The 15,200-nt window shown below is 37.0% G+C and overlaps 1 protein-coding gene across 1 annotated transcript in view; it reads left to right on the top strand.

The window, feature by feature from the left end:
• The window catches only part of SLC23A1 (solute carrier family 23 member 1), a 604,245-nt gene that overhangs the window by 450,991 nt on the left and 138,054 nt on the right, over window positions 1–15,200 (top strand). The window contains exon 13 of the mRNA XM_053718546.1: window positions 9,154–9,297. Within this exon, the coding sequence (XP_053574521.1) occupies window positions 9,154–9,297 (144 nt within the window). The remainder of the gene's footprint in view (window positions 1–9,153; window positions 9,298–15,200) is intronic.

The following is a 15,200-nucleotide window of genomic DNA, read 5'->3' as shown; positions in this document are numbered from 1 at the left end:
TGTATAGGCATAGCATGGAATGAAACATTCATTCCTATTCCCAGTAATTTATAAGATCAAACTCCGAGTTCAATCCTTTTGGGACTCTGGTTTCCATCTTAAAAATCCCCAGCATCTCTCTTTTAGAGAGTGCTACTTCACGATCACCCCCTCTTCTCGGTCTAGGTACCATATCAATAGGTTGCCAAGAAAAACAAGTCAGATCTTGTCCGTGGATTTGTGCGAAGTGATGTACTATAGGAGTAGTAGCCTTGCCCACTCTAATGGTGGACAGGTGCTTTCTAATCCTACTTCTGATGTCTTTTGTAGTGAGCCCAATGTATTGTTTTCCACATCTAGTGCAAGTAATGCAATAGATCACGAAGGTAGATGTACAATTTAGGCAGAAATTTATTTCATAGGAGATACCCGTCACAGTGGAGCAAAATTGTTCTGACACAGTCAGATATTCACATGCCCCACATCTAGAGCTACCACATTTGTAGGACCCTTTGCTAGTTAACCAAGCACTTCCTTGTGAAATGGATTTCGGTAGGACAGTTGGAGACAAGATATTTCCTATAGTTTTATTGCGTCTATAGGAACATCTAAGTCCTCCTTCTACGCATTGTATTAATCTATCATCTGCCACCAGCATATTAAAATGATGTTTTACAATATTACAGACCTCTTCATACTGGTCGCTGTAGTCTGTCACAAAGGTTACCCCTTTCATGGGGTCCTTAGTTTTTCGATCTTTTTCTTTTAAAAGATCTTGTCTGTTCAGATTCCCAACTTCTCTCTGGGCCCTATTTACCACCTTTTTTGGATAGCCTCTCTGTAGGAGGCGTTTTTTAACTTCCATCATCTGTATCTCACCTTCTCTGGTGTCAGAGCAATTACGTTTTGCCCTCATAAGTTGACCTTTCGCTATGCCATACGGAACATGCTTAGGGTGGCAGCTCTTGGCATGCAACAAAGAGTTGCCTGAGATAGGTTTTCTGTACAGACATGTTTTTACTGAGCCTTGAGTGCTACCACTTAAAACTACATCCAGATAGTTAATCTGAGTCTGTTGAATCTCACTCGTAAATTTAAGGCCTATGTCATTGACATTCAGCCCTTCAATGAATGTTTTCAGGTCATCATAGTCACCGTGCCATATGATAATCAGATCATCGATAAAACGACGATAGAAAACAATACAATTACGTAATAGGTTTCTATCTCCAAAGATGTGGGACAGCTCCCACCAACCCATAAGGAGGTTGGCATAGGAGGGGGCAAACTTAGCCCCCATCGCCGTCCCACATCTCTGGAGATAAAAAACACCCTGAAACTCAAAAAAGTTGTGAGTCAATAAAAACTCAGTCACCTGCAAAATATACTGTTGGAAATCTGTCGTGAAAGAGGACCAATTCTTTAAAAAAAATGATACAGCTTCCAATCCTTTGGAATGTGGAATGGTAGAATAAAGTGCTGTAACATCAATGGTTGCCCATAGATGTACCCCTTCCTGCCATTTAATGTCCTGTACCAAATTCATTAAATGCTTGGTATCTTTGAGAAAACTGGGGAGTGATTCCACAAATGGATGTAGGATCATATCCAACCATTGGGACAGATGTTCAAAAAGAGACCCTATACCACTTACTATTGGACGTCCTCTGACATCCTGTAAGGACTTGTGCACCTTTGGGAGGTGATGGAAAACAGGAGTAACCGGATGTTCAACGTATAGGTATGACATAGTCTCTTTGTCAATAAAGCCATTTTCCATCCCTTCATCCAAAAGATGCAATAGTTCTCTCTGAAAACGGAAGGTTGGATCGGTTGGTAGCACTGAATAGCAGCAATCATCGTCTAATTGACGCAGTGCTTCGTTTATATAATCAATTCTATTCAGTACTACCACCGAGCCACCTTTGTCCGCATTTTTTACCACAATATTCTGGTTATTAGCCAAAGAGGAAAGGGCTTCCCTTTCAGCTCTACCCAAATTATCATATCTCTGTTTTGAAGACTTTGATAATGTTCTTAGATCACTCTCCACTCTTTTATAGAAGTTTTCAATAACTGTTCCCCTACTGTGTATGGGGTAAAATTTGGATGGCGATTTAAGACTTTTCACTTTATTTGTGCTGAGTCTGGCCCCTGACTGATTACCTTCTATAAAAAGAGTGTTGAGTGAAATCAAATCACAAGAGTCAGGAAACGAAAGGTCAGTGTTAAGATTAGTGGTAACCCACTGTGTATCCCGACCTTCATCTGGTGGTACTACATCTCCACCTGAAAAATGACCCTTCAAAGTAACATTGCGGATTAGACGATTTACATCAATTACAGTTTTAAAGAGATTGAAGCTCGTAGATGGCACAAATCCCAATCCCAGGCTCAGTACATATATCTGAGTCTCAGACAATGTTTCATCTGAAAGATTAATTACACATGTTACTTGTACTTCGTGTCCTTCCTTGTCTCTCTCAGTTTGTACCCTCTTTTTGCCTGTCCCATAGCCCCTCCCCTGTCGGGGTTGCTCTGGGGCAAGGAAAAAACCTGCTGTACTTGTTCATGTCCAATATCAGGGTTAGCGGGTAAAGCTGACCTCATGGTGTTAGCCATGGTGTTAGCCACAATTACATCTCTTTGGGATACTGCTGGCTCACTGGCTTTATATTTAGTGTTAGTTTCCCTTTGTTTTGTTGCAGGATCTACCTCTGATGTTCTATTGTATGTGGGTGCACTGTATACTATTCCCTCAGTTTGTTTATGTTTGAGGATTCCTTTCTGTGGTATAAATTCATCCCCACTAGTGCTGTCCCCTGATTCTGCCTCAGTGTCTGAAAATGTTACTTGTGACTGTCTTCTCCCTCTTCTATTGCGTCTTCCCCTATTGCGGTTCTGTTGCCTACGAACTTGTGTCCGTCTAGATCTATTCCACACATACACTGAATCAGTGTCATAGTCAGTCTGATCTCGAATATACTTATTGTGTTTAGTGTTGATAATAGTTCTTTTTGCTTCTGCTATAGTGTCTCGTAATACAGTGTCAAATCGACCATAATCTAGATCCTCTTTTCTAGAATTAAGTTCCATTTGTATCTCGCATATGTTATCTCTAACTGTAGACAATAGTTTTGATTTGTAATCACATAATAATATCATAAGCCTCACAGAACATTCCGTTAGTATTGAGTTCCAAGCTTTTATAAAATCAGTATCATTAGTATCAAAAGTGGGGTACTTATTTACCCTTAACCCCCTAGGGACAATACATAATTCAACATATTTATTCATAGACCAAATGTCCCATTGAAGTTTTATTTCCCTGATTTTCAGCTTCTCCATATCCTCAAAAAGTTCTCCTAGTGAGGAATAGGCTTTATCCGTTGAAAAAATTCTTGATAGCTCTGTATCAGGTTCACCCCCAGTCTCTATAGGTTGCAATGAAAAGTACTGTGATACTATTTGATCGTCCATAACAAGATTGTTACCCTGCATGTTGGGAATAGGTCTCTCTAGCGCCACCTGGAACGCTTAATATTATACCAAAGACACAAAGTGAGAAAACCTAATACCCAACAGGAATTAAACAACGTCCCATCTTAGGTATACTGCACAAAACAGGAGCAATTTACGCAAACAGTCTCAGGTTGTGGACAGATGTCGAAATGAAGTTCAGGCAATGAGGTAGTGGTGCGTGATACAGGAATATGCAGATATATATATATATAGAATGATACAGTCTCACCTCAGTTTTATGAGATTCACACAGTATTCCGCTGTTTTTCCTTTTCTGGTCACAGAATTACCACTGGGTTTCTGCACATTCGCACCCACCAGAGGGGGGGGGGCGTGTACAGTGCTGTATCAGTTATAGTCCACAAAACGTTCCGTAAATCTTTACACTCACTTGCCGCTTGCCGAGTACTCAGCCGATTCACTCCTTCTGAGGATCAGAGGCCTACCGCCCACCAGGGGGCGTGTCCAGGAATCTACCGGACGATCCTCCAATCCGAGTGCTCGACTGATTTTCGTCACACCCGTTGTCCACCAATCCCGGGACTGCAGTCTGGAACCATAGGAATCCTCCGTTCAGGTAGACGGAACTTTAGCACCGAACCGGCTTCTCACAAAAGAATACCTAGGTCAAACAAATGCAATGTAGATAATAGTATTCAAACATGGTGTTTATTTCATTTACTTATTTGTTAATACGAGGAATAATATATGTACAAATAATGGATTCATGACCTCTTGTTGCTCTGCTATCTTTAGTTCACAACCAGTATGTATGGGGTTAAAATAAACTCAGGGCGTGTTGTTTCTCAATATGCTTTTAGCCAATGAGGTTGTTCTTACTTATGTACATAAGGAACACCTGTGGCTGGCTTCAGTATGCTATGATTACGGCTATGCCGAAACGCGTAAGCCTGCCAGCCAGAGGTGCCCCATATTGTCTCTTTTTGACACTGTGTTGTCCTACTTTATTTTATATATACCAATAAAGGTTATATTTTATTTTTATACTAGCGCTCTCACTTGTTTTCTTTGGTGGACTTTATACTTTAGCCTGGAGAGCGTTAGTTCCCTGCCTCGTCCACTTCTCTGCTTCCTTGGGAGCAATTACCGGAACTGTTTTGGTCTGCATTGGACAAGCGGCAGCTGGGATATCCCATTACCACACATGTGAGAAGCCGGTTCGGTGCTAAAGTTCCGTCTACCTGAACGGAGGATTCCTATGGTTCCAGACTGCAGTCCCGGGATTGGTGGACAACGGGTGTGACGAAAATCAGTCGAGCACTCGGATTGGAGGATCGTCCGGTAGATTCCTGGACACGCCCCCTGGTGGGCGGTAGGCCTCTGATCCTCAGAAGGAGTGAATCGGCTGAGTACTCGGCAAGCGGCAAGTGAGTGTAAAGATTTACGGAACGTTTTGTGGACTATAACTGATACAGCACTGTACACGCCCCCCCCCCTCTGGTGGGTGCGAATGTGCAGAAACCCAGCGGTAATTCTGTGACCAGAAAAGGAAAAACAGCGGAATACTGTGTGAATCTCATAAAACTGAGGTGAGACTGTATCATTCTATATATATATATATCTGCATATTCCTGTATCACGCACCACTACCTCATTGCCTGAACTTCATTTCGACATCTGTCCACAACCTGAGACTGTTTGCGTAAATTGCTCCTGTTTTGTGCAGTATACCTAAGATGGGACGTTGTTTAATTCCTGTTGGGTATTAGGTTTTCTCACTTTGTGTCTTTGGTGTCATATCTTGTTAACCTAGTTGAGCAAGCCAGCGGCAGTTACAATTTGTTCAGTGTCTCTAGTTTTATGCTACATTGTTATAGAGATACATTTATATATTTGCTACTATGTATTTATATATTGCTGCTTTCATTAGATAGCATATTTGAGAGCAGACGTAATTGCATTTTTTATATAAAGCTGTCTGTTATATGAGGTACTAAAATCTGATTGGGTTAACGTTAGATATGACTGGCCAGTCAACTATGTGTTAGGCATCTATTTTAATGTGTTTTCATTACGTGCAGGTTTTCTGCTCATTGATGAGACAGGGGTCCGCTGTTTGTAGGATCTTTCTCTGAAATAAATTTATATGACTTTTCTCAACAAAAGAGTGCTGATATCCCTTACTTTTTTATGGTATTTGTCGAAATTTCATAACTTTTTCTTTCTTAACAAGGTTATACATATATATATATATATATATATATATATATATATATATATATATATATATATATATATATATATATATACAGGGAGTGCAGAATTATTAGGCAAGTTGTATTTTTGAGGATTAATTTTATTATTGAACAACAACCATGTTCTCAATGAACCCAAAAAACTCATTAATATCAAAGCTGAATATTTTTGGAAGTAGTTTTTAGTTTGTTTTTAGTTTTAGCTATTTTAGGGGGATATCTGTGTGTGCAGGTGACTATTACTGTGCATAATTATTAGGCAACTTAACAAAAAACAAATATATACCCATTTCAATTATTTATTTTTACCAGTGAAACCAATATAACATCTCAACATTCACAAATATACATTTCTGACATTCAAAAACAAAACAAAAACAAATTAGTGACCAATATAGCCACCTTTCTTTGCAAGGACACTCAAAAGCCTGCCATCCATGGATTCTGTCAGTGTTTTGATCTGTTCACCATCAACATTACGTGCAGCAGCAACCACAGCCTCCCAGACACTGTTCAGAGAGGTGTACTGTTTTCCATCCTTGTAAATCTCACATTTGATGATGGACCACAGGTTCTCAATGGGGTTCAGATCAGGTGAACAAGGAGGCCATGTCATTAGATTTTCTTCTTTTATACCCTTTCTTGCCAGCCACGCTGTGGAGAACTTGGACGCGTGTGATGGAGCATTGTCCTGCATGAAAATTATGTTTTTCTTGAAGGATGCAGACTTCTTCCTGTACCACTGCTTGAAGAAGGTGTCTTCCAGAAACTGGCAGTAGGACTGGGAGTTGAGTTTGACTCCATCCTCAACCTGAAAAGGCCCCACAAGCTCATCTTTGATGATACCAGCCCAAACCAGTACTCCACCTCCACCTTGCTGGCGTCTGAGTCGGACTGGAGCTCTCTGCCCTTTACCAATCCAGCCACGGGCCCATCCATCTGGCCCATCAAGACTCACTCTCATTTCATCAGTCCATAAAACCTTAGAAAAATCAGTCTTGAGATATTTCTTGGCCCAGTCTTGACGTTTCAGCTTGTGTGTCTTGTTCAGTAGTGGTCGTCTTTCAGCCTTTCTTACCTTGGCCATGTCTCTGAGTATTGCACACCTTGTGCTTTTGGGCACTCCAGTGATGTTGCAGCTCTGAAATATGGCCAAACTGGTGGCAAGTGGCATCTTGGCAGCTGCACGCTTGACTTTTCTCAGTTCATGGGCAGTTATTTTGCGCCTTGGTTTTTCCACACGCTTCTTGCGACCCTGTTGACTATTTTGAATGAAACGCTTGATTGTTCGATGATCACGCTTCAGAAGCTTTGCAATTTTAAGAGTGCTGCATCCCTCTGCAAGATATCTCACTATTTTTGACTTTTCTGAGCCTGTCAAGTCCTTCTTTTGACCCATTTTGCCAAAGGAAAGGAAGTTGCCTAATAATTATGCACACCTGATATAGGGTGTTGATGTCATTAGACCACACCCCTTCTCATTACAGAGATGCACATCACCTAATATGCTTAATTGGTAGTAGGCTTTCGAGCCTATACAGCTTGGAGTAAGACAACATGCATAAAGAGGATGATGTGGTCAAAATACTCATTTGCCTAATAATTCTGCACTCCCTGTGTGTATATATATATATATATATATATATATATATATATATATATATATATATATATATATATATATATATATATAATGTTTTTTTGGTAAAATATATATATAGATAAATAGATAGATAGATAACTAGTTAGATAGATAGATATAATTATATATAGGTAAAGCTATATAGGGCTTTATATAGGAATATCTATTTAAAAATAATTAGAACATACTCCACTATGTGAAGAACATTGGAATGTAAAATATTTAAATTACATACACGGTTTTAATTAAATATTAATTTTGCATAACTTTGATTTTTATTACATACATGTTTATTTGTATACATGTTTTTTGTGTTAATATACTGTATGTATATATGTATGTAAATACATATATATGTGAAAAAGGGGGGATAGGGAGAAGCGCTCCTATAAGAAGAGCTGATTATCAAAAAGGGGCAAAAGTTGTAAATCTGTCAAGACACTATTTAATGAAAAGTATTATATTACAGGAATGCATATAGAAAATGTATGTATAAGAAGAAAACAGTCTATATTTATAGGCTAATACAAGATCAATACTTATGTATGGTGAATAAAAATAAGATGCTGGCATCAGACTAATGAGCATAAAAACATATATTTTTCTTCGCCGTATCCCCCCCTTTTCACATTTCTATTTAATTCACCTTAAGGGGATTTATGTGTATGTTTTGGGATTAGCTTTGATTATCTCATAGGAACCTTTCACAGCATCTTCCCTTCTACCTGTAAATACATATATACACATATAAATACATAAATACACATATAAATACATAAATACATATATACACATATAAATACATAAATACATATATACACATATAAATACATAAATACACATATACACACATAAATACATAAATACACATATAAATACATATATACACATATAAATACATAAATACACATATACACACATAAATACATAAATACACATATAAATACATAAATACATATATACACATATAAATACATAAATACATATATACACATATAAATACATAAATACATACTGTATGTACTCACATTTGGGATGTGGGATAAACCCCTTTTCGCTTACGTGCAACAGTTTGCACGCCACTCATAGAGGCCAATTTATGAAAGATCTTGTGGACCTGATCCGACAGTGCGGATCAGGTCAGCAAGACCTCGCTGAATGCGGAGAGCAATACGCTCTCCGTATTCAGCATTGCACCAGCAGCTCACAAGAGCTGCTGGTGCAACGCTGCCCCCTGCAGACTCGCGGCCAATGGGCCGCCAGCAGGGAGGTGTCAATCAAACCGATCGTACTCGATCGGGTTGAATTGCGGCAATTCCTGTCCGCCTCATCAGAGCAGGCGGACAGGGTTATGGAGCAGCAGTCTTTAGACCACTGCTTCATAACTGGTGTTTCTGGTGAGTCTGAAGACTCGCCAGAAACATGGCCCTTTCGGAGCTTGATAATTGGGCCTCAGTATCTAGCCCTTAGTATGCAAAAAAAAGCATTGAAAGTTGAATGGGTCATTGGAATTATTTCAATTTTAAATTTTGTAAACTATACAGCAGGGCTGCAGATGAATGATTGGTTACATAGACAGGGATATTAGTTCCAGAAAAAAATGGGGTTCTTATGCAACTTTATAGATCACAAGTTAGGACTCACCTGGAATACTGGTGCAGTTTTGTTACTATTTGCCATACAGTCTTTAGCAGCAATAGTTTATATAAAGTGTATCAGCAATGACATAATTACAATATATTACTTTGTTGAAAAATAAAATTAAGATTGACATATTTTATTATTTATTTACAGGAATGATAACAGCTATCGGTCTCTCCAATCTACAGTTTGTTGATATGAATTCTTCTCGGAATTTGTTTGTTTTGGGGTTTTCTTTATTTTTTGGTTTAGCATTGCCAAACTTCTTAGACTCAAATCCCAACTACATTAAAACAGGTACGTTTGGTTTAATAAGTACTGAACTTGTACATTAATTGATAAAGCCAATATACATCTGTAAACAGTTATGTCTACAATGAAATCTATTTCTATCTTTCAAAAGCAGGTTTATATTTTTATTTATGTATTTATTTTGCAGTCATCGTACTAAATAAGAAACTTTTAGTAATGTAGTTAATATCACACATGCGCAATACATCTAACATAATTTAATCTCAAAAGTCTCAATTGTCTATGTAATTTGACTTAAAGGGACAGTATACTGTAAAATAGTTTTTCCCTTAATGTGTTTACAATTGCTTTTTTTACCAACTGCAGAGTAAAAATGTATGAAAATTAGCTTTTTAAGGTTTATTTCTGTATATTAAAGCTCTGATTTTGTGTTTTGAAGCCACAGCCTAATAAAATGGGTTGAGCTTGTAGGTATAATCAGATCTCATTACTGTATCACATTGTGCACATATACCTGCTTCTTTATCTTATAGCTGTCCTTAAAACAATCACCAATACTTTGAGAGAACAATGGAAAATCAACATTTTATTACCTTATCTCTGCTTTATCACACTGGGAGTGTAATTTCTTCTGCTGGCTGCGTTTACAAAGCTTATCTATAGCTGGTACGCGCGGCCACAAACTTTCAGAATAGGTGGGGATACCACATGCTAAATTAGCAATTTCAAATGCCAATATAAGGGTAAAGGAGCTACTTGTAAAGAATTTAATACACTCCAGCAGGTAAAGTGGATCATTGGGAACAAATTAAAGGGGAGAAAATCTTTGAGTAAACTGTCCCTTTAAAGAAGCCCATAGAAAAATCTTACTCAAAAGAACCAGTGTAACATTTCAATACTGTTGTCTTACAGAAATCACCTCTATTCAGTCACAATGTCCTTACCATTGTAGGGTGGGCATCATAAGTATAGGGATAGTAAGATCTTAAAAGCAGTCATGCTAATGGAAGTCTTATAGCTCATTGTTCTTACCAATACAAACATCATTGCTTCTTAGGGCTTCTTAATATATTATGTAAGAAAAGGAGTTAATCTGTGAAATATGATACATACATAGTAACATAAAAGATGATGTTGAAAAAGACAGAAGCCCAACAAGTTCTATCTATACAAATCTTACCTAATTAACAGTAAAGAAGGTACCAATTGAAGTTACCTTAATACAATTAGAAGCCAACCTATTTAACACAAGCAGTCATATCCCTGAATTCTGTTTTAGCCAAAAATGTATCCAACCCTTTTTGAAATGTATCTCATCTATTGGCTCTCACTACCTCCTTAGGCAATAGTAAAAAAAAAAAAATCAATGACAATAGCAAAAGAGGAAAGTTCCAAAGTTCCCCAGCATAAATATTTATATAATTTCCCAACATGCACTCGCTACATTCACTAATCTATGTATAAATTGGAATGTTAACTCCATCTAAATTGTCTCAGTGCTCCCTACCTTATGGTTCTAGCAATTACATTTGGACACCATAGTTTTAATAAATCTTTATTTTGTTAAAAACCGCTATATATTATAAAGTGTTATTTAATCTTTATTGAACACCCTAATACTTTGGACTTGAAATTGCAAATAAAAAAGAAATATAACTAATTGCTGGTTAATCATTTAAATGAAGAGAAAGGTGTATACTCCAATCTGTCAGAAGAGCTGTAAAAAGTTAATGGTGGGCTTTAGTAGAGTTTTCAAATTTGACACCATTCAAATGCAATTTAATATCGTTCATTGAGAAATATTGACAGTGCTATTCTAATCAATAAGATAGATCTTTTCAAGCTGCTTTCAAAGTATTTTTGCAGTTTTCTATTTCAGCAGCATTCTATATTGATTTGCATATCTTGGCTATTTGTGTAGATTTTTAGTTCTTGCAAATGCATTGCTCAGTTCATATTTAAATAATAAAAAAAATATTACTCAGATAACACTTTTAAACTATGAAATGTGTATGGAATTAAAACACAGTAATTTCAATGTTCATTTGTAAAGGTAAATATAAGCTTGACTTTTATAAACATGTTAATTATACAAATAGTGACTCACAGGCACTGACTATGTCTCTGAATCAGCAAAACCCTGCACAACAAAATATTAGTTTTCAACATTTTTAATATTTGTTTAGTCTTTTTGATATTAATAATGGCTTTCTAACCACCACACTTCAGTGCAGATAAAAATCAAGGACCTTAGTACTGCATATTATTTTAGTGATAGGTAACAGCTCCATTTTGACTGTGGACAAACTCACTTATAACAGCCTGCCTGTCTTCAATCCTAATTGGGTAATTAGATTAACTAACCAGCATTACCTCCATTTTTCCATTCATAGGAGGAAACCCCTAATATGGATGATGATACAGGGGACCTGCTATTAGAAAGTTATTCTGCTGGATTCAAAAGTAACTGGCTTGTGGGTTTAAAGCAGACATCCTCAAATTTGGCCCTCCAGAGGTTTTGGAACTACATTACCCATGATGCTCAGCCAGCTGGTATGCTGGCTGAGCATCATGGGAAATTTAGTTCCAAAACCTCTAAAGGGCCAAGTTTGAGGATGTCTGGTTTAAAGGAACATGAAACCCATATTGCTTCTTTCATGATTTAGAAAGAACATGCAATTGTAAATAACTTTATAATTTACTTCTATTATCTAATTTGCTTCATTCTCTTGACACCCTTTGCTGAAAAGCATATAAAGGTAGGCTTAGTAGCTGCTGATTGGTGGCTGCACATAGATGCCTTGTGTGATTGGCTCACCCATATGCATTGCTATTTCTTCAACAAAGCATAGCTAAAGAATTCAGCAAATTAGATAATAGAAATATATTGGAATGTTTAAAATTGTATCCTCTATCTGAATCATGAAAGAAATGTTTTTGGGTTTAATGTCCCTTTAATTAGTGTTTTTTTTCTGACCAAATTTTTTGAGGGGAGTGGAGTTAATTTTTTAGAATAGTTTAGATTTTAGATGTTTTGCAATGAGGGAGGTATCACATAGTAGTGGTAGCGATCATTTGGGCAGACTTAAAGGGGTGTTTCTTCCAGTGGGGGCATTGTATGGGGGTATTTAGATTAAAGACGGTATTCTGCACTGGATGGGGATAATTTAGAGGGCTCTATTAAAATTAAGGGAGGGTTAAAGAATTTTTTTTATCAACTCTTGCCATGTGGGGCCTGTATGGGGAATATAAAAGAGAGTATCATGCATTGGAGGGAAGTTTGGCATTAGGATAAAGGGTGAGGGTAACAAATATTTTATCAACTCAAACTTGGACCTCATAATATCTAATAAATAATTAATGTAATCATACATCTACTAGCCCAAACCATACATCACCCACAACAGCATCCAGCACAGTATAGTTATTTACGTACCAAACAATAATAACCCTTTGTGTTACTAAGAAAGCTTATGCCTTTGTATCTTTAAATATATTTACTCTACTAATAACTGTTTGAGAAATAAAAATGTGTTTTTCTGTCTAATAAAACGCACAATATGCTCGTGGATCTGAGCAAAATTAATTTTCAGACTCTAATTAATGTTGCCTTGCTAAACATAAGATCATTTTTTCTTTCAACATTGTTTTGATTTTATAAGTATCTTATTTTAATTACTTATTACTTATTCCTTTTTTTTGAGGTTCTACATATATATTAATGTTTTTAGCCCTCTTTGGCTGATGTCTACTAATTTGAACTTATTTTGTTAAAGAAGGATTACTAGCATTATCCTAATGTTTCAGCCATTTTGCAACCAGTGCATGCTCTGTAAGTTGATCTAAAATGCTACTAAAGCAATTAAGCACTGCTTATTTAATCAAAAATATTTTAAAATGAGTAATATCTCCCCATTATTTTGAATGCCCTTAGTAATAATGATTGGAAGAAGCACATGAATACTTTAATAATGTTGGAGGGAATGCTGTCTCCTTTTTATATTTATTATTGCACATTAAAGGGCCATTATAGTAAAAAAAAAAATGCTCTAATTTTTACTTTGTAATAGAACATGTAATATTAAGGCTATCCACCCTGCACTACTGTGTATTTAACCCCGGCAAAGGGGTTAAACACACAATAGAAGTTACACTCAGAATGGAGCAGAAACCACTGCTGATAAAAGTCTTCAGTGTGCACTTCCAATTCTCACCGAAAAGGGGGGGGGGGGAGATAATAATACTATACTGCAAAGTTGTTGTTTTTTACTATGCATAGTAAATTATTTCATATAATCTCATATCTTATTGTCCTTTTATGAAATGGAAATAGCAATATGCTAAACAGTTCTTTAGAACTTTGTGTCTGCTGATGCAAAAAAAAAACAAACAAAAAAAAAAAAAGAAAAATAAATTAATTAAAATAATGTCAAACTTGATAAGGATATACAAACAGGGTCACATGATGCGTTAACTAGCAGTTCTGTTTACATGCCTAGGAGGAAGTAACACATTTTAAAGAATAAACTATGTCACCCTTAAACAGGAGTGATTAAAAATTACTGAATGAGAAGCCTTATTTGTACTGTATTATCAAGGAACATTTGAAGAGACTTTAGCCATTTAACTGTGTATGACAACCACATGTCACCATCGAGGGGGGCCCTATTGGAGCTCATCACCCCCTGCCCCTGCAGTTACAGGCCCATACGAGGTGGCTGAGGTTAGGACATCCCCTCGGAAATCTGGCAATGCTGGTGACACCACCAACATGAAGCCAGGAAGTGCTTCCTAGAGCTTAAAAGAGATGGATGATGGGTAAGCATTCAAACCCCTTGATCTCAGCTCTTTTAAGCTCTATAAATCCCCAAGACCCGTTGGTACTGGCACTCACATAGCGCACAGATATTAGCATGAACATGTACACATTATTATCATAACCTGAGGACATAGTTGCATGCACCAGATAATGCTACATACAATTTTAGGCACTTTGACACATTTACAGTAAAATTGAGGTTCTGTCTCAATCTCTGGCCCTCATTCTCAGCAGGCTCTTAGATGATCAGGAACATTTCTGAAGCTGAGGAGCTAATTTTCAGACGTTTCTGAGCTTCCTTCTGAGCAGACCTCAGGGAGTTATTTTTCTTTTCCCTCACAGGGCTAGATTAAAGATGGAGTGCAATCGTTTGTGTGAGAAGCGCAAACGCGATCATGAGATTGTGGTATATTTTGAACTCAACTCTATTTACAAGTGGCGCTCTGTTTAAATAACTGCAATATTAATTTGAGCAAACTTGCGGTAATTTACGTTCCCCATATTTTCTATGGTCGCCATTGAGCATCAATGTGCACTTGGATAACAAGTTGCGATCACTCAAATGCAATCAGATTTTACTTTCAAACTTTTTGCATAAACTCAAAGCTCATGTAAAGAGTTTGGGCTTTAAAGAAATTTGCAGTAAGAACCCCTATACCACCACATGGCCCACCGCTAATTACCCCGCTACACTATTAACCCCTAAACTGCCACATAACCCACTGCAAATTACACCGCTACACTATTAGCCCCTAAACCGCCACATAGCCCACCACAAATTACCCCGCTACACTATCAACCCCCTAACAGCTAATTGCTCCATTGCTAAATGCCCCAAACAATTAAACCCCCTTACCACTGCAACCCCCACTGCAAAATACCCCCCAACACCTCTAATCAAATTTACAAAAAATAAAAAAAACTACTATTACAAAAAAATAAAAAATAAACTACCATTACAAAAAATAAAAAAAACTACCATTACATCAAATATAAAAAACCATTACCAAAAATAAAAACCCAAACTTATCCTAAATATAAAGTCCCCTTAAAAAAGCTCACCCCCTCAAAAAAACCTAAACTAACACTAAATTGCATCTGCGATTTAGCTCTTTTGGCAAAAAAACAA

This window comes from Bombina bombina, chromosome 6, assembly GCF_027579735.1.
Source record: "Bombina bombina isolate aBomBom1 chromosome 6, aBomBom1.pri, whole genome shotgun sequence".
Classification (NCBI taxonomy): domain Eukaryota; kingdom Metazoa; phylum Chordata; class Amphibia; order Anura; family Bombinatoridae; genus Bombina; species Bombina bombina.
This window is presented reverse-complemented; position numbering and strand designations above follow the sequence as displayed.